The following is a 24765-nucleotide window of genomic DNA, read 5'->3' as shown; positions in this document are numbered from 1 at the left end:
TAGAGGATGTCTCGACAAAACTTTCGCTCTTAGAATAATAATTGTACAGTGTCTGAGGTATCAAACACCTTTGGACCTCAATTTGTATAGATTATGAGCAAGTGTTCGATTCTGTTGATAGAAGAGCTTTAGCAAAGGTTTTATCCTTGTATGGTATGCCAGACAAATACATTAAAGTGATTAGTGCTATGCATGAGAACAACACTACTGCGCTTAAGGTAGGGAATGAAGTTAGCAGCTGGTTTTGTATTAAGTCAGGAGTAAAGAGAGTTGTGTTATATCCTCTTTTTATGGATTATTTTGATGGAATTTGTCTTAAGAAGCACGGGAAAGGCAATGGGAGACCACGAAGTCGAATGCGGAGGGAAAACTCTCCTGGACTTAGATTATGCTGATGATTTAAGCATCCTAGATGAAAGTTAGTGAACAACTTAATGAGCTTTTAGACTTTTCCGAGATCAGGGTGCTAGAATAGGTAAGAAAATAAATGTTAAGAAGACTAAGTCACTAAGGCTAGGAATAATTAAAGCTGAAAAGGTGACTTTGGGTAACGAAAAGATTGATCAGGTTCATTTACCTTGGTAGTATTATTAGTAAAGGCGGTGGGAGCAGTGAAGATGTTAAAAGTAGAATAGCCAAGGCTCAGGGCATTTTTCCACAGTTCGTTCGACTAAGTCCTCCTAATTTTCTAGAACCATTGGTTCGATAAAGACAACCCCTTGGAAAAAAAAAAATAAATAAACACTTTCGTGATCATTCTTCTAGGATAACACGACAAAATTCCAGTTTTTTGTAGATGGGAGCTTGAAACCTCTACAGTAGGGTTCAATAATACGATGATCTTAATCTTGCGATTTTCATTGGGATACACTTTTTGGGACGTTACCTCCTTTTTGAAAATCAGGAAAAGTTTCTCAGGGTCGTTACTTTTGATGGCTGACATTAAACTTAACGAATTTTATATACTTGGAGCCAGGATAAAAAGCCAATTCTTTTCATACATCTGTTGTTATTAAAATTCCGTCTTTAAAGTTTTGGCTACTCTTTGGCCAAGCCACTCCTTACTTACAGTTCTCTAACACGAACTATTTGATAATGTTAATAGACGTATAGAAGCAAAATTAGATCTATAAAGGGAATTTTTTGTTGATGTCAGTCTCTTCGAATAAATCATCAAATTATACTGCAGCAAATCTAGAGGGCTGCTGCCTGTGAGTGGATAAGCTCTTAAAGAAAAAAGGTCTTCTTAAATTTCTGTTTTCACCTTAAATATGCCACTGCGTCTGTAAGCACTTACTCCCATTTTCTGATTAGAAATCAGTGTCGATAGCTTTTACAGAGTTACTTAGTACGTTAGCTTACACCGAAATCAACAAATCACTGTAAAAAAAAGAGGTTGAATACAGACAGACCGGTTGTGCGCCGCCGATATTTTCTCCACAACGGCGCGTATTTCTTCGGTGGCGCGCGTCAATTTCTACCTGGTATAATGCAGCACTTTTGTAATTTTTTGTGCAAAATACGAATTGGCCTGTACATTTTGGTTCTAATTTATCCTACTTGGATACCTGAAGTTTTATTCTGTCAAAAATTTTCTTCTTGATGCGTCAAAATTCAAGCTGCTAATCAGATGATACAGATCATCTTCTTACGGTACAATTTTAGGCGAAAAATTATTACAGGTTACCTTAAAGTGTTGGCAACTCTGGTGATGACACATTAGAAACCTGGAAATCGAGTATGACAATGCTGGACCCAAACAAGGTCAGCAGTAGGTAACACATCTATCCTAATAAATAATCCCTGGAAATGAGAAGAAAGTTCAACATGAGCCTTGTTCGCCCTAAACAAAGAGATAAATGAAATCCATATTTAAAACCACTTGGGACAAAGTATGAAATAAAAACATGTATGTGCTTGATAATTATTTGTTAGTTAAGAGATACCCCTTTTACAATCCGCTAATTGCTAATATTACTCTTGATACACTAATAAGAAGCCCGACAAAAAGAAAGCCTCTATTCACGATTTTAAACCAGAATTAGATTGTATATACGAAAACGGATCTTTTCCTTTGCGACGAGCCGACAACAGCTCACAGGCATTTGGTATACTGGCAAAGGTCATATACCAGACAATACTCGGGTTGTGCAAAATTAATAGGCTGCTTATTCACTGTTGAGAATATTTTTGCCTTTTATTTCCATCTTGTCTATGGACACCATTGCCAGTTTAACTTTTTTTTTGCAAGGGTTAAGAGTGGATATTATACTACACACAAATTCAAATGTCACCTCGCTAAAGAGAACACCCATTTTACTAAAAAATCTCATTTCATTTGCAAAAAATCCTTTTAGTTAAAAGATGTTTTTTACATTAGTTACATTTCGTAATTTATAAAATGCTATGGCATCCTTTTAGTTAACAAAGAAATTACCCTTTCAATTAAAAAAAATATCCTTTGATAAATATTCTTCACTTTGTGATTTTTCTAGTGGGAAATTTCTCTTATAGATTTCTTCACTAGAGATATGCCTTTGCTGGACATTGCCCTGCCCCAAATAGCGTCACCATACCATGTCCCAAAATTAAGTTGATAAAGCACCCTACCTTGTTGTAGCACTGTGGATTTATGTTCTGCTTGGCTATCCAGGGATCCCGCTGCAACAAGGTTGAGTGACAAGCTTGTTACTTGTCCCTGTAAAAGAAAAACCTAGCAACTGAAACGTCGATTCGACGCCTAATGCGCCAACATTCATGGAGAGAGAGAGAGAGAGAGAGAGAGAGAGAGAGAGAGAGAGAGAGAGAGAGAGAGAGAGAGAGAGAGAGAGAGAGAGAGGGAGGGAGAGAGAGAGAAGTTATTATTAAATACAAGACAATACAAAATACAATTTAAAATTGAATCACAATACGCTTATTCCCCCTCGAAAGGCTCCATGACCAGGGATACAAGGGGGAATCCAGGGATCCAGGATTCATGGAATGAATGTGGTCGATCAGTTTCTAGATGCATGACTACTCTCAAACGTGAAACTACCTAAAAATCAAAAGGGAATGTTTTATGTTAGGCCAGGATGGATTTTCCTGTGAGTGGGATTTATCGGCAAAAATGTGATTACACAATTCCCAGTGTAAACCTGCTCGAAAAAATATCATTTTCAACAAATTTCATTACTTTAATTTTGAGGCAGAGTGACTTAACCGTACCCCCAAATGACATAACTATACTAAATGACATCACTATATTAAATGACATCACGATATCATTTCGTAATTTTAAATTTGCATACTCATAGGTACCAACAGGTCCAGGTATGTACACATGCTTTATTTTCGAGGAGGGCTTAATCTTGTTTAATAATTCGAAAGAGTATTGTAAATAGAGCAGTTTTGAGGGGTAAATCCCCTGCACTGGTTACGTGCATGAGTTGGTTTATTCCTAAGAAAGGTTGTCAGAAGAATTTTCGGTACTTGTGTATTATTAAGAACACACTCAATAAGTGGAGTTAGGTTCTTCGTGAAACAAACTACGATGCAGGTACATTTTATGAGAAAAGCCGGTTTCATAGCCACAAGGACAAAACTCAAAGATAAAAGGTTAGGTTAGAATTTTAAGTTATGATTTTACTTTTTTCCTAATAAACTATTATACTCTTACCATATTTTGTTTTATTTCATTATCTTTATCAAAAGTTTGGGCTATATATTTGCACATTAGGGGGGAGGGGGTGGGGTGCGTTGTATCAAATACCTAACTTAACCTAAGCTAACCACCTCTTTATATAATATATTTAATGAAAATGTACCTGCATCGTAGTTTGTTTCACAAAAGAACCTAACTTCACTTATTGAGTTTGTTCTGAATAATACACAAGTACCGTATTTTTTTCTTGAACAGTATAAAACGTAAAACTAGGAAATTTTAGACCTTTAGATTTTCATATTCCCCACTCCCGACAGCTGTGTTAATAATTGTATTAATAATCATAGGCATATATTACTAGTCCTAGGCAATATTATAGGGTTTCTATAGTTGAAATACAGACTTGGGTGGAGGCAGGGATATTGTTGGAGGAGGGGGTTGTCCTCTAATAACGTGAAGAAAATTATTATATATCCCATGCCACTTGACAACCCGAATATGGACCCCTCTTCCCCCCACCCCCAATAAAAGTACTAGAGATTCGCTTCTGGGTAGAAGCCAGGTGGATAAGGTTAAAAAAAGATAAGATATGATACAAAAATATTCTGGAGGATATGGTTCGTTTCTCCTTCCTCCTCTTCCCAGGAAATTTTTACTCCCCTCTCGCCCCTTACCCCCTAGGGTGTCTTTGGTGATAAGGGAAAATGGGTGGTAATTAGCTTAGAGTACATTTATAGGCATACATTGTGGAAGACATCCACCCTCCCCTTTCCCTGTCCCCTGAGTACGGCCATCCTAAGGCACTGACTAAGCCTGATAAAATGAAGCAAATCATGAAGAAGAAAAAACGAGTATACTCCCAGTCAGCTGTTTGTTACTAATGTTTTTTTTTTAGGTTCATTTTTATTTTGTCCTTAAGACTTTTATCCATATATATTTTACTCTTTATTTGCTTTTGCGCACTGAAGACGGTCGACTGAAATATCTGCACATTTATCCTCCATTTTCGTCACTGATTGGTTATAGCCTCTTTTTTCCTCTTTACAATTTGCTTCTTTTTGTATGTTTATAATAAAATGTTCCTGTTAATAAAAATAAATGCTTAAATGAGCGAATGCCTAAAACACTCCTTGCGCGGCGCGTTCTGTTCGAGCAATTTTTCAATATAGCCTTTAGTCTTGCTTTGGCTGTGAATGTGTAAAGTTGAGAAAATATTCAATTGAATTTGTTTGGATTTAATCATATTAGGAACTGAAGTCCGTATTAATAAAGTATTTTCTGAACACGGTGAGTGAACATCATTAATTTTAAAACGAATATATGTTAGGCTATTTTGTATTCAGTTTGGCTTTGCTAAGAACAAAAAGTGAATTGTGGTGTTTTTTGTGCTTGCTGATGAGAGTTGGGTAAAATTCTATTTAATTGACTTCTTGCTATCTCGGAAAGGGTTTAGGTTAGGAAAATGAAACTTTCAGGGATGGGTCTATAGGCTAAATTATATCCCGGGAAGGTATTTTAAAGTACCCACCTCTACTCCTTCTCCCTTTGATGACTTTTTTGACACCTTTGATGACCTTTAAAAATATGTGTTATAAAAGTGAAACCTTGCAAAATAGATCTTCTGCTTAATTGAAGTACAACAAAATTGTTTTCAGCTTCATATCTTCGCTCAATTCCATTTTATAAGGTTTTAAAGATATGCAAATGCATTTCCTAAATTTTGAAGAAAAAAACATTGATAATGCTCAAAATTCTACTCAAATAACAGGAATTGCATTTTCAGAACTAAAGGCAGAGAAAAAGCTACTAGTAACTGAAAATTAAGGTAAAATGTTGTTTTGTCAAAATTTCAATAGGTAGGCCTATAGACCTGTCATGTAGGCAAATTTCAGGGCCCTCTAGAGGGAGAAGGAGTGGAGGTGGGTACTTTAAAATACCTTCCCGGGACATACTTTAGCCTGTAGACCCATCCCTGAAAGTTTCATTTTCCTAACCTAAACCCTTTCCGAGATAGCAAGAAGTCAATTAACTAGAATTTTACCTTCGGTAAGGTTAGAGGGGGTAAGTTTGTTTCTTAGGTAGGCCTATCCGAATAGCCTACTCTGTTAATATAAATATTTACAAAAAAAGCCATTTATTTCACTATGAAAAGGCAAACATAAATTGACGGAATGTCATTAACCACAATTCGCATTTCAACTCAGGTAAAATTCTAGTTAATTGACTTCTTGCTATCTCGGAAAGGGTTTAGGTTAGGAAAATGAAACTTTCAGGGATGGGTCTACAGGCTAAAGTATGTCCCGGGAAGGTATTTTAAAGTACCCACCTCCACTCCTTCTCCCTCTAGAGGGCCCTGAAATTTGCCTACATGACAGGTCTATAGGCCTACCTATTGAAATTTTGACAAAACAACATTTTACCTTAATTTTCAGTTACTAGTAGCTTTTTCTCTGCCTTTAGTTCTGAAAATGCAATTCCTGTTATTTGAGTAGAATTTTGAGCATTATCAATGTTTTTTTCTTCAAAATTTAGGAAATGCATTTGCATATCTTTAAAACCTTATAAAATGGAATTGAGCGAAGATATGAAGCTGAAAACAATTTTGTTGTACTTCAATTAAGCAGAAGATCTATTTTGCAAGGTTTCACTTTTATAACACATATTTTTAAAGGTCATCAAAGGTGTCAAAAAAGTCATCAAAGGGAGAAGGAGTAGAGGTGGGTACTTTAAAATACCTTCCCGGGATATAATTTAGCCTATAGACCCATCCCTGAAAGTTTCATTTTCCTAACCTAAACCCTTTCCGAGATAGCAAGAAGTCAATTAAATAGAATTTTACCATAAGCTCTATCTAAAATAGGCTAAGAAAAAGGTAGGCTATCGTGTTTGGGGGTCCGTTAAAATTGAATTTGTGAGTAAAGGGATTATTATATTTGTAAAGAGCATAAAAAAGGCAATTAGTGGTATGTTCACTTGATTACTAAGTCATTTATGTGAACTGCTCAATATTTACCGTGGAAATAAACGTGACAAACTGATGTATGAAAAACATCCTGCATTTTATAAAGTGAGAATTTCGTTGTTTTAATGTTTTCTTTTAGTTTTAATATATATCTTGGGTTATACATAGGACCATTAGAGGCGGGGTGCACTTGGGTTGATTTGATTATTATATTTAGAAAGAGCATAAAAAAGGAGCGGGTAGTGTTTTCATCTTGTCCCTTGGTCAGTTTTGGAATCCCGGACATATTTAATTATCCGGAGTGGGGGGGGGGGTTGCAAGTGAATTTAAAAAAAAATTCCCGTGCTGACCAAAGGTCTGTGTAGTGCAGGTACAGACATCCTGATTCTCTGCCTTCGGCCGGGAGTGCAATGCGTGGGTTTGGGTGAATTTTGGGTAAAATTAACAAAATTGTTTTCAGCTTCATAACTTAGCTCAATTCCATTTTATAAGGTTTTTAAGAAATGCAAATACATTTCCTAAATTTTGAAAAAAAACATTGATATGGCTCAAAATTCTACTCAAATAACAGGAATTGCATTTTCAGAACTAAAGGCAGAGAAATAGCAACTAGTAACTGAAAATTAAGGTAAAATGTTGTTTTGTCCAAATTTCAATATGTTTCATTTTCCTAACCTAAACCCTTTCCGAGATAGCTAGAAGTCAATTAACTAGAATTTTACCTTATTCATTGGTAGCCAATGTTCGGATCATAGAAAAGAATCCCTATGTCGCTTTGGATTCTCAGTTATTCAGCCAAGACTTTTTTCTAATGTTAAGAATAGATTTGCAGGTTTATAAAATCAGGATTGATCAAAGATGGGACTCAAAACAACTTCATTGGGCCTCATTTGACCCGTAGGTCTGTTTCTCAGGGTTTCACTTTTATAACGCGAAAATTATAAAAGGTTACCAAAGGTTAGTGCTCTTTGGAGGGGGAAGGGATTTAGTTAGGTACTTCAAAACACCTTCCCAGTGGATCATTAACACTCTGGATCCATTCCTGGGAGTTTCATTCACCTAACTCAACTACACCTCAGGATCAAATAATATCCATAAATTAGAATTCTACTAGGACTCAATCCCTTCTAAGGTGACTGACCTTTGATAAACTGAACGGACTTATGGTTAAATTTGTCAGTGCCTCCGATAATTCTGTAGCTAAAAGATGACTACCCCTCAATGCACTTTTTAACGTGCTTTCCAGATATACTGATCGCTACCATCGCAAAGTCCATTTTAAGCCCTTTTTTGTTCTTTTTGCTCGTAATACAGGAAATAAAAAGCATATCATTCAATCCTCTATTTAATTATATCTCAAGCTACTATAATGGCAGACTTCGCAATTACACCCCAGTTTCCTACCCAACAAGACTAGATATAGCCGTGTACCTTTTAGCTTGCTAATTTGTTGTTTTTCGAATCAGTTTTATTTGGCTTTGTGATACAACGGTTGGTGACAAGTAAGCAAAAAAAAAAAAAAAAAAATACAAACCCCACAATCAGCAAACCTTTGTATATAGCCTAGAGCTTTTTTGGCCCCACTAGGGGATGGAGTCGGGGAGTAATTGCAATGGTAGCGATTTATTATACTTGAAAGAGTACTTAATGAGGATGAATATGGTATTCTTTTAAGGTTCTACTCCTGTACAAATGAGGGCCAAGGAAAGCTTTTTGAGTCACTTATCTTTGCTAAATCTTGATTTATAAGAATTTTAAGTTTCGGTGAAAGTGTGTCTTACATTCTGAAATAAAATTTAAATAAATTTGATTTAGAAGTTGGGAATAGACCTAGGCTATTTACAAACCTTTGCTGATTCTTTGTTATCTTTTTACTTATTTTTCATTTATAGTTAGCTCATAATGCTAAATAATTCCAGTTAAAAAAATAAATAAATATATTTTTCAGGTCTCAAAGAAGATGGATTGCTGTGCCGCTAACAATTAAAAAACAACAACAAAAAACAAGAAGACAAAAATGACAACACATTTCGTGAAGTGGTGGAAAACCAAGTTTCTGAATGGGTATAAACATATGGCAGGTAAAATTATGCTTTTTAGTTTAGAGTGGCTAAATGATGGCTAAAAGCCCATGTAGGTCTGTGGAGTCAGCCACCTCATCCCCAAGTCAAGTTTTTGGCAGTTCGTTCTAGTAGTATATATGCCGTACATATAAGTGGCGTCAATTAAAAGGGGAGCTATTTCGCCCCATAAGATGCCATCCCCCAGATTTTTAACATACACATTTTGGTGTTTCATTGAAAATAGCTCTTTTTGTCTCTCCGTTGAAAAAACAGCAAAATTGCCGCCTTAGATTTTAATGATTTCGTGATTTTAATGATAATGATAAGATTTTAATGATTCTCCCCCCTATTTTCGTGAATTTATGCTACTGGCATTGTGCCAGTTGACAATCCAACACAACGTAGCATGTTTAGGGAACGTTCTGGAAGTAATTATCATTAATCGTAGTTTTTTATTTCATTGATTGTTAAATGGGGGATAAGAATATACTTAGCTCTTTTTGGACACGGTAAGCAAGAGGGGGTTCAAATATACAGTAGTCCCTTTTGCTCCTATAACAATAATAATGGGCCAAGTTACTGGTATGACGTACTTTGGGAGGAAACATGCTCTTATAAATGATAAAACTTATCTAGAATAAACGTAAACAGAAATATTCTAAATGCGTTGAATAAAACCTAATTGGACAAGGAATCGAAATTATGTCAATATTTTGCGGTTGATACGATAATTTGAGACAAAAAGAGTATCAAGGATCTTACTAGCATGGGCTATCTCTTTTTTAAATGACCAATGCAGCTCGTGCGGCTGCGATCGTGCCGAGGAGGTGCCAACTTTCATAAGTCACACACGGCGGCGGTCAATGATGTACCCCTGGTTACAATGTGGGTTGACACCTCGCATCGTTCCGCTTGCATGGATAAGACACGGATTGGTGGTGGTGGAGGGGGTGTCTTCAACCAGAATTTGTCAAATACGATCGGCTTTTTTAAGTAAGAATATTTTGTGCGTCTCAAAATTACCCTAAGAGTCTTTAATCATTTTAATGTATATTTGCATATGACAGCTTTAACACTAAATTTAATCTAACTTTTATTGCCTTTTGGGGGACAAGATATGGTAAATATGAAAAATTTCTTATTCAATATGTTTATACTTCCTGCCAACTTCACCCTCTACCAAAAAAGCATTTCCAAAACTATAAATGATTATAAATGTTAGGTCATTTGAAATTTTGTGCACCTGGGGCAAGTGCGCCCTAAAACTGCCTCTGCTGGGCCTGGTACCTGTGATTGTGAATTAATAGTTTTGCAAAGTAAGTGTTTTCTTGCAGTGATACTACCTTCGGATATGGAGCTCCGACCCAGCGACACAGAAGAATTAATAAATCGTGATGACTGTGCCAGTATCACTGATAGTGTCGTCAACTCTCAAATACCTTATTCAGTGTCCAGTGTAAAACTGAATCGTGACGACACGAATAGTAGCTTAAATGAGAATAAGATCGACACGGTTACTGCTCCTATCAAGAAGGAATTGAAATTCGAGGTAACATTCTGCTTATTTTATCTTATAGGGTCTTATATGTACTGGTTGATGCGTGATTTTGTAAGGAGACCCCAACCTTTTTTGCTTGACAAATTTATAAGTAAAATCGCCTAAAATTTAGCTGTAGCCATGTCCACCTTCTGTATGTGTATCAATGGATGTTGAAGTTATACTTCTGCATGGCGGGGGCTTTTAAAATATATAGTCCAGGAATATTATTTCCATCAATGTGAGAAAGATGGTATAAACTGTTTGTTTGGTTCGTGTGAACACATTTGGGGTGGTTTGGGTCGTTGATGCACAAAATTAACATTATGGATCTCTCGAGGCTGATTCTCAAATTTCTAAAAGTATGTTATCTGAGGAACTTGCCCATTCTTCTCTTGCAAAAAAATTCCCATCCGAATGAGTGTGCACTAGTGGATCCAGGGGTTGCGGGGGATGCCGCCCTCAATTTTTTTTCTGGTGCCGTCATTCCTAGTTTTTTTTTTCTGTTTTTCCCTCTTTGTTAATGGATTTTTCAATTTGGTTAATTATTTGCGGCCTTGTCACGTTACCCCCTCCAGATTTTGCCTTTTAGCGGCCTTGTCACATTGCCCCTGCCCAAGATTTTCCTATAAATCCACCCATGTCAGTATGTACCTATAGAATGTAGTATATTTTTTGGAAGAAGATTAGTTGCATCGCATCGTCATGGTGGCGTGTCAGGTGTAGCAAATCAGGCTTGTTGGCAGAGTATTTAAATTTTTAAATGACTTATGTCGCTTATCGTTTTGTTATTACAATACCAAGGTATCCAATATCATTTTTAATTCGCCTCGTTGTAGCTTTCATTCGAATAGAAAATGTCCGGATGTAAACTTGTCCAGCCTTCCCTATATCACTTACTGGCTATAGTAATGTTGCGCAAAACGCCGTGAAATTTTTCACGGCAGATTGAATGTTGCAGTTCAATTTCCTCTTAGAAGGCACGCGGAGAGGAATTTTTCTAGTATTTGCACAACCTGAAATAAGCAAATTGTTTGAAAAATGTACGGAAAAATAAAAATTGGGGGGAGGGACTGATGGCTGAAAGATCCGTGGCCTTCCCTGCTACTGCAAAATATGGCTAATACTTCTTTTTGGAATGTAAAGGAAACAAAAAAATTTTAGATTGAGGGGAATGGCTACCCCCACCTTGCCCATAAGTCTGCCTCTTACGGCAAATCTAATGGCCCTAATAAATACTTGTGATATTGCTCATAATAGACCTTATAAATAATATCAATTATAGATTATTAATATGCTAAATATAAAAACAATTTCATGATAATCAAATTATAATTGCTTCAATAATAATAAAGTTAAGGATGACGTTTGTAGTAAAAAAATAGCCCATAAAACGCACTTTTTGATGGATCAAAGCCTTACAGGACATCTTAGTCCTCCTCAAAGATCTGTTCTTATTATAAAATTAATTAGTAAGATGTACAAGTAAATCAATAATACAATGCCAATTAAATGTAATTTTAAAATACAAATATAATTAAAACGATTTGCCGTAAACTAAATAAAAATCAATAAAATAAATTAAGCAAATGATAAGGATCAATTTAACTTTAGTTAACTTAAATCCATTAATTTAACTCCAGGAAAAAAACTTTAAAATTCTGAAAACTACTTTATATAATTTTAAAGTTCTCACTAATATTATTTCCAAAATGACACAGAATTTTTAAATTTCAGGGAGGGTTCGGGGGAATCACAGCTAGTCCTGGTCAATATCAAAATCCATTTGTCAAAACACGTCAAGCACATATTTCAGGGTCTCTTAGCTCCCTACAAAATCGATCTAATTCGTTTTTAAATCGCATTTTCATTGTGGAATTCTTCTTTTAATGGGTGAAAATTTTGTATTGAAACGACTTTGTCGGCGTTCCGTTAATTGTCAAGAAACAACAGCGAATTTGATTCTAATGTCAAAACCTGGAAGCATTGTATAAAAAGAATAATTTGTTCAAGGAAGTGCAAATAATAAAAACGAGTCAAGACTATGCTTTTAAGGAATGGATACCGCTGGACTTTATTAGTAATACAATAAGATTAATTGTTTTTTATCATTTGCTGCTTGGCCGGCTTAACTAAAGTATATTGTGCATATATTTCATGGAGTGGTGTAAACTCACAGAAATATAAGGGGTGACGAATAGGATAAAGGATAAAGCTCCTCTCGAGCCACTGTTGGCGCATAGGGCGTCGAGTCGACGTTTCAGTTGCTGATGGTTTTTCACAGGAACAAGTAGCAAGCTTGTCGCCCAACCTTGCTGCAACTGGGATCGAACCCGGGTGCTCCGTATTGCCAAGCAGAGCATCAATCCACTGTGCTACAACATGTTAAGGGGTGATGTCAGAAATGTATTTTTCAAAATCAGTAGGGGGTGTAATTTTTTTTTTCCAGTAAAAATACCTTAAAAACAGATTTTAATGAAAAAATCAAATTTGTTTTTGAAAACAGGGAGGAATACTCCTCCCCCGATCTAGATAAACTAGACAAAGATAAAGGTTTGGAGTTAGATAAACTATTGGCCCTTATTGATTGTGGTTGGCCAGATTGGAGTCTGCCCCATAAAAGTCAATGGCTTTGTCCGTTTTTGTTTCATTTCTTGGCGGGGGGGGGGGGGGCAATAACAGAAGTAATAAAAGAGTAAAATAGGTTTGCATGGAAACATCGACAACATAAAAGCAAAGCCAAAAATGCTACGATTCATATTTTTGACAGAGGTGGACCTGGTTATGTACACAAAAAATGTGAATTATGTGAAATAGAAACAATGGTAGAAATCGTGAGACTTTTGTTTGGGTGGGGGGGGGGGCAAGGGTGCGAAGATTAAGGAATAAATAGCAATATAGGTATATTAAACTGTCAATCTACATTCATTTGTTGTTTTCTTCTATTCATTGGCTATCCTAGTTGAATCTCGTGTTGAGCTGCACTTTGAATCCTGAAAATCAATGAACAAGTTCGGTAACTAACTTCGGTAATCAATTGCTTAAGTTCGGTAACCAATTCCGATCGTTAAGAATCAAACAAACAATATGGTGATTCTTGAAGACAACTAAACCTTCAATAGAAAGTACACGTGCTTAAATTGCTTGGTACCATTTACTTTTAGCTTTTTTGCGAATTTTTCACCCATGGTACGGTTCTTTTTTTTAGTTTGAGCCCTGTACTACCAATAACTAGGTAACTGGATATGAAGGTAACCAGTTCAAACAACCAGATTTCATTTTCATGGTTCTTGGGGCTTTAAGTGAGTATGAAGTGAACTTGTCAGTGAAATAAAAGCCGTTTTCTATTTCTCTGAGAAATTTTCAAATGGATCAGATTGTGCATGCCCATTAGCAATATTCAGGGGGAAATATCTTTAAACTGACAACCATCTGAGAATTGGTATATTAACATATTTTTTTTTGTAAAATATTCGGTCTAGATAGTTCATGACTTCGGGGTAATTCATCTCACCGTCCCAACACCCTTAATATATTTTTCTTAAATCCTGTTAACTGAAATTAGACGCCTAACAACCGGAGAAAAAACCCTTCAAAATAAAGTTTGACAGTTGGAGAAGGGTGAATGAATATCAATTCCAATTCATAAACGTTCCGACGAAATCCGTATGCAGCGATTGTGTAATTGAATAGTCATCTTGCAGGTAAATAACCTTTCTATCTTGGCTTCGAACAGGCCGCTCTCTAGTCGATCTCGGAGGATTGTTGTTCTACTGCGTCCGAGAGATCGTAGTTGAGAGGTATTTTGTCGCTGACCGCGCTTGGAGAGAGCTACGTCTAAGTCTGTCCCTCTAAAGATTACCCCTGGAGCAATTTCTGCGGGCATTGGTGCTCCAGTATATAAATTTTTGGTACTGGTTAATTAAACGAAACACTCAAGAATTACGCTTAGGTTAGATCTCAGGAAACCGGATTCATAGCAGTAAAGAGAAGTGACGGGTAATAGAATGCATTAAACCTTGGGGTACTCTCCAAATACTTTACCCCCCCCCCCCCAATGTGCAAATATACAGTCCAAATTATATTAATACATAAACTAAAGGTTATACGAAGGTTGTATTTCGTTAGGATTAACCTAACTTCACTTCGTGGGTGTGTTTTGTTTAATTAACAAGTACAACATTTTTTCTTTTCATTTAGCCAACGTAGTAAATTGAAGTTGAGTTAAGTTTTTTCTTTACGTTTTATGGCCGATCTAGCGGCACTTAATAGGGAAGAAATTGTTCGATACACGATTTGGGGAGAGTTCATTCCCCCTTGCTCCATAAAAGAATAGCAAAATGTGTTTTATTTTAATGGGAAAATCAAGCCATTCTTTTGTTTTAAATTCCTGATCACACTCGTAATGTTGTAATCAAAGTTGATTGTAAAAAGGTAATACAATTTCTTTAGCTGAATATATTAAAATTAGTGAATAGTGCGTGATAAGAAGTCATTTTTGAAATTGAAATATGTATTGACCCAAGCAAAGGTGTGAATACTTTGGCTGTCGTGTATATTTATTCGAAACATTAAATGTTCACGTAAGCCTGTGTTGCATTCTTGGGCATGTGCTTCCTTTTTAGGAAACCCAATGGGTATATTTTAGGCACCGTTTCCAAGCTCAGATCTTATCGTTCTCGGCTTAAGGTATTGGGCACTCAAGTTTTGGATACACAAATAATCCGATTTATGTGTAATATAATTGGAACGGATATGCAAGCCTTTTCCCTTAAAATTATCTGCAAAAGAATGGCTCTGAGTTAATGATCACTAAGTGTAAATTTGTAAATATAGAAGTACATAATTTTAGTCAGGCATGTACGTAAACATTTGTTCCGAGGAATAGACTATGTCTGCCGGTTTTGGGGGTCATGGGCAACATTTAAATTCAGACAAAAATATAAGATGTTTCTTGTAGTTGGTCTCCCTCCCCACCATTCACATGAGCTGCTCCCCTCCAAATACAATCTTTTGCACATATTTACTTACAGGGCAGTGAAGGGTCTGCATATCTTGTATTGTCAGGGTTCGATGCATGAACTTAGAGGGGGGGGGGTTCTTCTCTTCTTATAGCTCAAAGCTTTTCCTTTAGTTTTCATGTAATTTGGCTTTTTGACTATTTTTTATTCTTCTCTCCCCCTGCCTCCAAATAAATATATTCGTATATTTTTGGTGTGAGGCTTCAGAACTGAATTTTAGTAACCAAATTTCGTGTATTTTTCCTCGTGACTCTGTGTTCCTGATTTAGAGATAATCCCTCTCTGGGCGCAGATGACGTTGGTTTTATTTGCGTTATGTGACGTAGCAATGGTTTCACTTCAGGCTGACAATTTTTAAAGAAAATCCCTCATATTTTGTTTTAATACATATTCTTTTTTACTTTTGACACGTATCTTGCAGTTGTATTTTCAGTTTATACAACAGTAAATTGTATGTGGAATTTTGTAAGAAAAGGGATTCTATTGTCATTTAGACCGGTAAAAATTTCGAAAAGGTCCATCATCTTTCCGACGTCTCGAGGGTTATCTTATATTAAGTTACTTGGACCTTCATGTCTCAAATTTCAACGATTTTGTAATGATTATACTGGGAAACATGGTTTTGACTCAGAAAAGTTTCTTTGTGCCTCTGGTCAGAGGTATTCAGAGGGGCCCTTGTCTTTTCCAGAACTTCAAGAATTCTATTTGTTTATCAGTTGTCTACGTTTTTCCTAGAATTGTAGTTCCCCTATTCTTTAAACTAATTAAAAAAAATATCCTCAAAATAAGTTTAAAAAAAAAATAAAGAACTTCATTAAACCAAAAAGGAGCAAAAGTAGGATGAAATAATCAACCAAGTGTAGAACTACCACAAATAAGCATCCATAAATAAATGAAACCCAAAACGAACAGAAATTATAATAAATAACCGAGTCAGACTCAAGACGAGCAGAAATTAGCATGAGTAGCGCTTAAAACCCCTATGCCTTCCCAAGTACAGAACATAATTTGCAATTTACTGAAAAGTAAATACAAATGAATGTGCATTGTCAGTTATTGTACATCTGCTGATGTTTATTCCTTAAAATGATAATATTTGATTTATTAAAGTTATAAAAGTAAAAACATTTAAAGTTTAATTTTTTTCACTAAAGTGCAAATTATATTCTGACCTTGGGAAGGCATAGGGGTTTTGAGCCCTACCCATATCAATTCTTCTCATCTTGAGTTTGACTCGGTTATTTATTATAATTTCTGTTCGTTTTTGGGTTTCATTTATTTATGGATGCCGATTTATGGTAGTTCTACGCTTGGTTGATTATTTCATTCAATTTTTGCTCATTTTTGGTTTAATGAGGATTATACTTTTCTTTGAAAAAATCATTTGAAGATAGTTTTTTAAAACTTAACGTAGTTGACCTGAAAAATGAAACTTAATATCACTTGCAAAATTTCTATCTATGCGTTTGGACAGAATGGATAAGCGTACATTATTTTCATTTAGTTAAATTTTAAGAGCAGAAGTAGTCACTGAAAGCTTGAACATAATACCCTCAGTTGTTCTTGGGATATTGCTGAGATGTCTTATTGACAATCAGCATGCACACAGCACGTTTTAAGGCAACATTTTGTTTTGAAACATAATTTGCAAATTGCCTAACTGGGGGGGGGGGGACCTATACAATTCCACAAGAGAAACAGCTACAAGACCGTTCAGGTATGCTGAAAAAAATTGCTATCTGAAAATTTTGATTGGAAGCGTTTGGAAAATTACGAGCTAAAGAGGAGGGTTGATTGCCCTCCAATTACTTTTGACTCTTAAAAAGGGCATCAGAACTTTTAATTTTTAATCAAATTAGCTCCTTTAAAATATCAATGATATTACTAGCTATGATAGAACAGTGCTGCTTGATATTTTACTTATGTGCCCTTTTAATACCAACATGTGTATAGTTTTTTTTTGTTTAATTGAAACTCCCCCTAAACGTTTGAACTTAATGCCATTAGTTATAGCAACCGTAGAAATAGTATTAAAAGTATAAAAATAGTGTCTTAGTTCAAAATTCGTCTCAACTTATCCTTAAAGTTCTAACTTAATAATGTAGGCCGCTATTGTGATATTGCTTCGTCACCCTTTTGACAATTTACATGATCATAGTTCGTTCTGATTTAGTTTAATATCCGTGTGAATATTCCTTGAAAGCTTCAGCTTCATACCCTTAGCTTGTGTAGTAGCACTAGTAGCCTTAGTAGCAGTATGCACAAATACCACATAGTACTAAACCTAGGTGGGCATAGTTTGCTTCGATTTAGTTCTATACAATATCAATATTGTCCAAAATCTTCGCCTTCGTACCCTTAAGTTTATTAGCAGTAGCACCAGTAGTTATAGCAGTAGTAATAGTAGCAGTAGGGGTAGAGTTAATAATAGTAGTCTTAGTTTAGTAAAAATAGGTGTAGCAGTAGTAGTTGTTATAGGAGTAGAAGTAGTAGTATTATGATGCAAATATGATCTTTTGGTTAGTTCAACATCCCCCACAACAAGCCTTGTGACACGTTTGACAACCTGCATACGGATGGTAGGTTGTCTTCCGTACAACAGACATTTTCGGAAATATTCTCTGAAAATTTCACCTTCATACCCTTAGGTATAGTTGTAATAGTAGTCACAGCAGTAGTATTGTTGCTCAACTTAATACAGTTAGCCATTGCCCTGATATTATCGATATGCCCTTTTGATAATCTGTATATTCATATACTTCTTGAAATTTTCATCTTAATGCTCTTAACCTTACAAGTATTTGCGATAGATGTAGTAGTCGGAGCAATAGTAGTAGTAGTAGAATTAGTGAGTGTGGTAATAGTGTCAGTTGTAATGTGTACATATTGCCTTTTGGCCAATTGATCTTCCCCTTCAAGTATTCTCTGAGAGTTCCAGCTTAATACACAAATCAATTCTTTAGATAAGCTATTTTGACAGTCTAGATGTACATGGTATCTTTAATTAGTTCCAGTTTGCCATTAATATTCTCCCGAATTTTACCTTCGTAGACTTAGCTTTAACAGTACTATTATCATAGTAGTTTCTGTGGTAGTAGAAGTAGTTTCAGTGTTAATGTAGTATTAGTAGTACTAGCAGTAGTTGCAGCAACATTAATAGCGGTAGTAGGATGTGTATGTTGCCTTTTGTCAGTTGAACATCACTATCAAGATGCCCGGGATGTGCGCTTTCGACCTCTCTTTGACACCTCTTTCATCTTAATACTCTAAGCGTTGCAAGTTGTTGGTTGCAAGTGAAATAGTAGTAGCAGTAGTAGTATTAGTAAAAGTAGCAGTGGTAATTAGTGTTAGTAGTTATTAGTAGTTAGTAGTGAACAAGTTGGCTAACTTACAGCCCTTCCCTTGAGGCCTCGTTGGGGGGGGGGGGTTAACATCCCCAAACGCATGATTACTGAACCTTCCAACAATGCTGAAAAATTTGATGTCTCAAAACTGGATGTTTGTTTGGGAAATGATGGGCGTGGGGGTGCTCTCAAATAAGTGTGACCCTTACCTTCCAATTTATATCAGGAATTTTATACGACTGCTCATTCTGTAAAAAACCTTATATGCCCCAAGGGCACAATTTAAAGCCATTGCATCAGGGCTCTTGTAGGTGGGAATTGTGTCAACCCTGGAGGCACTGTTAAATGTTTTTGAACTACTTTAAGCGAAATAGCCGTCGCACGATTTCAATCATATGTGATTGAAGATTTCAAAATAATCAGATTAAAATAATTAATAATAATGAAATAATTTTGTTAATAAATGCAGGTTTTGTTAAAGTTTAGTTTGAAAATTTTGTGGGAAACATGGGAGAGGGGCAATAATCAATATTTTGCACGGGGTACTAAAGAGGCCAGAACCGCCACTGTTTATGTGATATAGCTAAGAAACGGTTCCTACAAAGCTGTCAAAAATTTCACAGTTGTTAATGATATCCCTCTCTCCTTGATACCCTGTTGTTTACTTTTCTTTTTTGTTATTTTTAATCCTGGTTTTTAGTATTTTAGTGTTTTATGCAGCCTATTACTTCAAGCTTTGTAAGTGAAAAATGTATTTCTTTTATTCGTAAAGCAAAAGAAGACCGTTATATGGAAATCACAAATTCTGCAGTTTCCCCCAAAGCTTGAACCATAAAAGCAAAATGTTTGGCCACATCTGATTTTTTTTTTGTTTCGGCTCATAAAATGTTTTTTTTTTTTTAACTTTAGAGAAGGCAGGGATCTTCTTACCTTCCCTGAGGTAATATCCATGAGAAGTGACTTGACATCTTGTCACTCGAAAGCTTTTGTTTTGTACTGGCTTGAAATTTCATACAGAAGAACCAATAAGATTTAATTTTTCGTTAATTTGTTGGCTTAGAACAGGCACGTACGCAGGAATTTTTTCCAGGGGGGGGGACCTTCAAAACAGCAGATATAAAGTAGCACTTTTTTTTATTTAGTAACTAAATAAATGCAAAAGCACGTATATCGGAAAATACAGATTAACTTTAATCTGAAGTATTGTAGCGGATGGGGGGAAGAAGACTGAAACCTCAAAAGTACGTTTTAGGCTCAGGTTATGTTCATAGCGATTTAGAACCCGTGCTTAATGTATTATATCCCACTGAAAGGAAAATTTTTAGGGTTAACAGTGCAATATGGGTGCTGTGGGGGGTAGTTCTTCTATTGCGAAAACATCGATTTTAATGAAAAATGATAGTTTCCAAAGTTGATCCATTAAAAGCTGTACTTTATCCTGAAAAGGGGGGATAAACGCCCTAATATTAAGGATAGTTCTATTTTGTTGTGGAAAGCAAACTTTCTTTACGAAAACAAGAGCTAAGAGCTCATATGGCACTTGTGACGAGGCGAGAAGAGCTAAGAGCCAAGAGATCATATGGTATGAGCTCTAACAAAATTCTATGAATCAATAGATTGATTTAAAAAGGAAAATAAGAGGCTTAATGCCGGTCAGGATTTAAAATAAGAGCTCTGAGTCACGATGTCCTTCTAAATATCAAAATTCATTAAGATCCGATCACCCACTCGTAAGTTATAATACCTAATTTTTTCTAATTTTTCCTCTCCCTTTAGCCCCCCAGATGGTCGAATCTGGGAAAACGACTTTATCAAGTCAAATTGTGCAGCTCCCTGACACGCATACCAATTTTCATCGTCCTAGCACGCCCAGAAGCACCAAACTCGCCAAATCACTGAACCCCTCCCCCCAACTCCCCCAAAGAGAGCGAATCCAGTACGATTCTGATATCACGTATCAGGGACATTTGTTTATTCTATCCACCAAGCTTCATCCCGATTCCTCCACTCCAAGTGTTTTTCCAAGGTTTCCCCCTCCAATTCCCCCCAATGTCAAAAGATCTGGTCGGGATTTGAAATAAGAGCTCTGAGACATGAATTTCTTCTAAATATCAAATTTCATTAAGATCCGATCATCTATTCGTAAGATAAATTACCCCAATTTTCACGTTTTCCAAAAATTCCGGTTTCCCCCTCCAACTCCCCCCAATGTCACAGGAGCTGGTCAGAATTTAAAATTAGAACTTTAAAGCACAAGATCCTTCTAAATATCAAATTTCATTAAGATCTGGTGACCCTTTCGTAAGTTACAAATACCTCAATTTTCAAAATTACCCCCCCCCCCCCAATTCCACCAAAGAGAGCAGATCCGGTCCGGTTATGTCAGTCACGTATCTTAGACAGGTTTTTATTCTTCCCATCCAGTTTCATCCTGATCTCACCGCTTTAAGTATTTTCTAAGATTTCCGGTTCCCCCATCTGCCCCCCCCCCAATTACGCTTGATCCGGTTGAGATTTAAAATAAGAGATCAGAGTTACGAGGTCCTTCTAAATATGAAGTTTCATGAAGATCCGATTCACGAAGATCGTTTATTTTTCCCACCAAGTTTCATCCCGATCCCTCCACTCTAAGTGTTATCCAAGATTTTAGGTTTTTCCCCCCTCCAACTCCCCCCAATGTCATCAGATCCGATCGGGATTTAAAATAAGAGCTCTGAGACACAATATCCTTCCAAACATCAAATTTCATTAAGATCCCATCACCCGCTCATAAGTTAAAAATACTTCATTTTTTCTATTTTTTACGAATTAACCGGCCCCCACTCCCCTCCGGATGGTCAAATTGGGAAAACGACCATTTCTAATTTAAGCTGGTCCGGTCCCTGATACGCCTGCCAAATTTCATCGTCCTAGCTTACCTGGAAGTGCCTAAAGTAGCAAAACCGGGACCGACAGACAGACCGACAGAATTGGCGATTGCTATATGTCACTTGGTTAATACCAAGTGCCATAAAAACAGTACAATCGCTAATTACTTCAAAGAGGGTAAAAAGTTAGACAGAAACTGGGTTAATAATCAGGCAGTGACTTGACCGAATAATTGCATGCTGTAAAATCCCAAAAAAAGGCTTCACACATGTATCTAGATTCCTAATAAATGTCCTACTTTTGCCAGACATCCGAAGAAACCATGGGGAAATTAAACATTTCACAAAATCTCGGACAAATTCTCACACACATAAACCAATAGAGTTAAAGTTCCCATTTTCATTTTGACTAATTTTCCCACCCCCGAAACGCGAGGCATCCTTTCGAAATATATTCTTACGTTCAAGGATGGTTGTGCATAGTCGCAATTTTGTAGGACTGTCAGAGAATTTTTATTGGGGGAGGGGTGCGCACAAAAAGTGCAGTTATCCACTTTTTTCTAATTCCCTGAACTGAGGGGACGTTCCGACCAATCTTGGGGGAGGAATAAATCCGTGTACAACTAGTGTTGTTTAGCTCCCTTCATGTTTACGATCAAGATGTAGATGTCAGGGCCGTATCCAGGATTTTTGTTCGGGTGTGGTAGTATTTACAAAATTAAAAATAAAAAACTTATAAAAATTTGTTTATGTGCATTTGTGTTACGTTTTCACGAGTCGGACTAACACTTTGAGGGAGGGTGGTTCCAAACCATAACCTCCCCTGTGGATAATGTCTTGGTGGCTATATCGGTTTATCTCTTCTATGGACTTCGGGAAATTTGAGGGAGCAAAAAGGAATGCATTTCTGTGGAGAGGAAATGTTTCACCTTTGCTAGGAAAGGTCACTACGAAGAGAAATGGTGTGCTGGTTCTCCCATGGGACCTTCCCCTTCTTCCCTGAGTACACACGCTTCCCTGAATGTCCACTCGTATGATCTACAGCCAGTTTCGTAAAGAATAAGATTGTCTTAGTGGGGCGTTTGAAGGCCTGGGTCACAAATCATTCAACTAGATAAGTTAGCCAACTTCTATTTCTCCCCTTGACAATGAAATTTGTCGCAATCTAGAGATCCTGTAGCGGACTACATTGTTAATATTTGAGCTTCTTAAACTGTCATCATATTAGGACGCAATGCCATGTCCGGAATTTTCGTTCGGGGGGAGGGGTTTACACAAATAAAATTACAAAACGAAACAAAAAATTGTTTATACATATTTTGTTGTTTTTTCATGAGATCTAACAAAAATTTCAGAAGGGGGGAGGGATCAAACCCAGGATCCAGCCATGTTGGGACATGTGCAAACTATTTTCAAGTTAAAACATTAGTATGTTTAGATTTCCCATGATTATTTTCAAATTATTTTGAATTATCACATTTTTGAATGTAATGAATTCAAGTGTTTTTCTTTTATATCGAAAAATTCATGGATTTGTTAAGATCTTGAATAATGCGTTAAACAATGGTCCATAGTAACCAAAAATTAAAAATGCGTTAATTAAAAATTAAAAAAACATGTTATTGATAACAAATTGTCTTTTACAGCTTATTCATGAATGGTAACTTATATCCAGGGCCGTATCCAGGATTTTTTTCGGGGAGGGTTTTACAGAAGGATTTTTTTTGTGGGGTACAACAATTTTATAAAATTTGTTTATATCTATTTTTGCTACACCTTTACGAGTAAGACAAACATTTTGGCGGAAAGGTCAAACCCCCTACCCCCTCCCCACCTAAGACGGCCTTGTGTATATCGATTAGTTTTAATAGTAAAATGTTATCTTGAAAAGAAATTTCAGGAAAAAAGTCTTTAATCCCTTATAAGGCTTTGAAATTTCTGTTTATATCCTGAAGAGGTAGAATATTGTCGCACATGATTTCTATTCGGGTTCGGATTTTCCCACACTGTAGGCTACCTTAAGATCTTAGGATACACTGTACCTTAAGGGATCTTATGGATGCACACACGAAATTCGACCCGTTTTCCTTGCCCCTCAGAAATCTTAATTTTATTATTGTTTCCTATAGTTTCTTCTATATCCCCCTATAAATTACAGTTTTCGTTTCTTATTTCCAAGCTCCCCCCCCTCCATGCACGCCTGGAGTGGCTCAGTTGTAAATTCAAGCAAAATTGAAAAAAAATTTTGGTCGGTATCTAAAGCAGAGTTGTAGGGAAAATTTTATTCTTGGTTGTGTCTCAATCCTCTAAAGGAAACATTTTTAGACCCAATTTTTCATGGTGAATGATTCTTTTGGCTTATCTTGGGACCCTCTTGTTTATGGTTATTTCGTGCTTGATATTACTAGATATATCATTTTGATGTTAGGTATCAAACAACACGCTGTCCGAGTCTTACGCATAAATAGCAGTACCCTAAAAGGCTTTCTTTTCAGGAATTTGAATGTGATGTGTCGGTTGGCACTCAAGAGAATGGTGACAGACAGGAATTCTCCTTCACACTTTATGACCTCGAAGGGCGAGGAAAAGTTACTAAAGATGTAAGTTTGTTTGTTTTTGGTCTCAAAGCAATCTCTCTGAAACTGTATTCAACATTTGCCTCAATTATACACAAGACTACGGTTAACAGGGAAATCTGACCATAAAATCGTTCCAGATCTTCACATAAATTAGCTACGAAGAAAGTGAATATTTCACTTGATGCCTTTATAATACTCTTTCCAATTCGATAATTGCTTTAGGGGCAAATTCTATTTTGAGTCATTAATGGGGCTCAAAACACCCCATATTAACCTAAAATTAACAATCTGTTTCTAAAAAAAACTGTCTAGTAAGAAATAAAGTTAAAATATTAGGGAAAACGTTGCCTTATTTTTCCTATTTTTCGTGATTTATTCTTTTCTTCCATGTTAAAAGTATGGCGCAACTACAGTTAACAGTGAAATCTGACCATAAAATCGTTCCAGATCTTCACATAAATTAGCTACGAAAATTTCCCAGGAAAATATTAGGGATGTTGCCATATTTCCCTTTTTTTCGTGATTTATTCTTTTCTTCCATGTTAAAATTATGGCCCAACTACGGTTAACAGTGAAATCTGACTATAAAATCGATCCAGATCTTCACATAAATTACCTACGAAGAAAGTGAATACTTAAAGGGATGCCTTTATAATGCTCTTTCCAATTCGATAATTACTTCTGGGGCAAACTCCATTTTGAGCCCTCATAGGGCCTCAAAACACCCCATAGTAACCAAAAGTTTAACA

The 24765-nt window shown here is 36.2% G+C and overlaps 1 protein-coding gene across 1 annotated transcript in view; it reads left to right on the top strand.

Annotated features, from left to right (window-relative positions):
* The first annotated feature begins 4817 nt into the window (after positions 1–4817).
* LOC136033947 (protein naked cuticle-like) overlaps positions 4818–24765 on the top strand; it is a 61662-nt gene continuing 41714 nt past the window's right edge. Inside the window, exons 1-4 of the mRNA XM_065714969.1 lie at positions 4818–4930; positions 8554–8686; positions 10003–10217; positions 23933–24037. Coding sequence (XP_065571041.1) covers positions 8623–8686; positions 10003–10217; positions 23933–24037 — 384 coding nt within the window. The 5' untranslated portion in view covers positions 4818–4930; positions 8554–8622. The remainder of the gene's footprint in view (positions 4931–8553; positions 8687–10002; positions 10218–23932; positions 24038–24765) is intronic.

Source organism: Artemia franciscana, chromosome 12, assembly GCF_032884065.1.
Source record: "Artemia franciscana chromosome 12, ASM3288406v1, whole genome shotgun sequence".
In the NCBI taxonomy this organism is placed as follows: domain Eukaryota; kingdom Metazoa; phylum Arthropoda; class Branchiopoda; order Anostraca; family Artemiidae; genus Artemia; species Artemia franciscana.
This window is presented reverse-complemented; position numbering and strand designations above follow the sequence as displayed.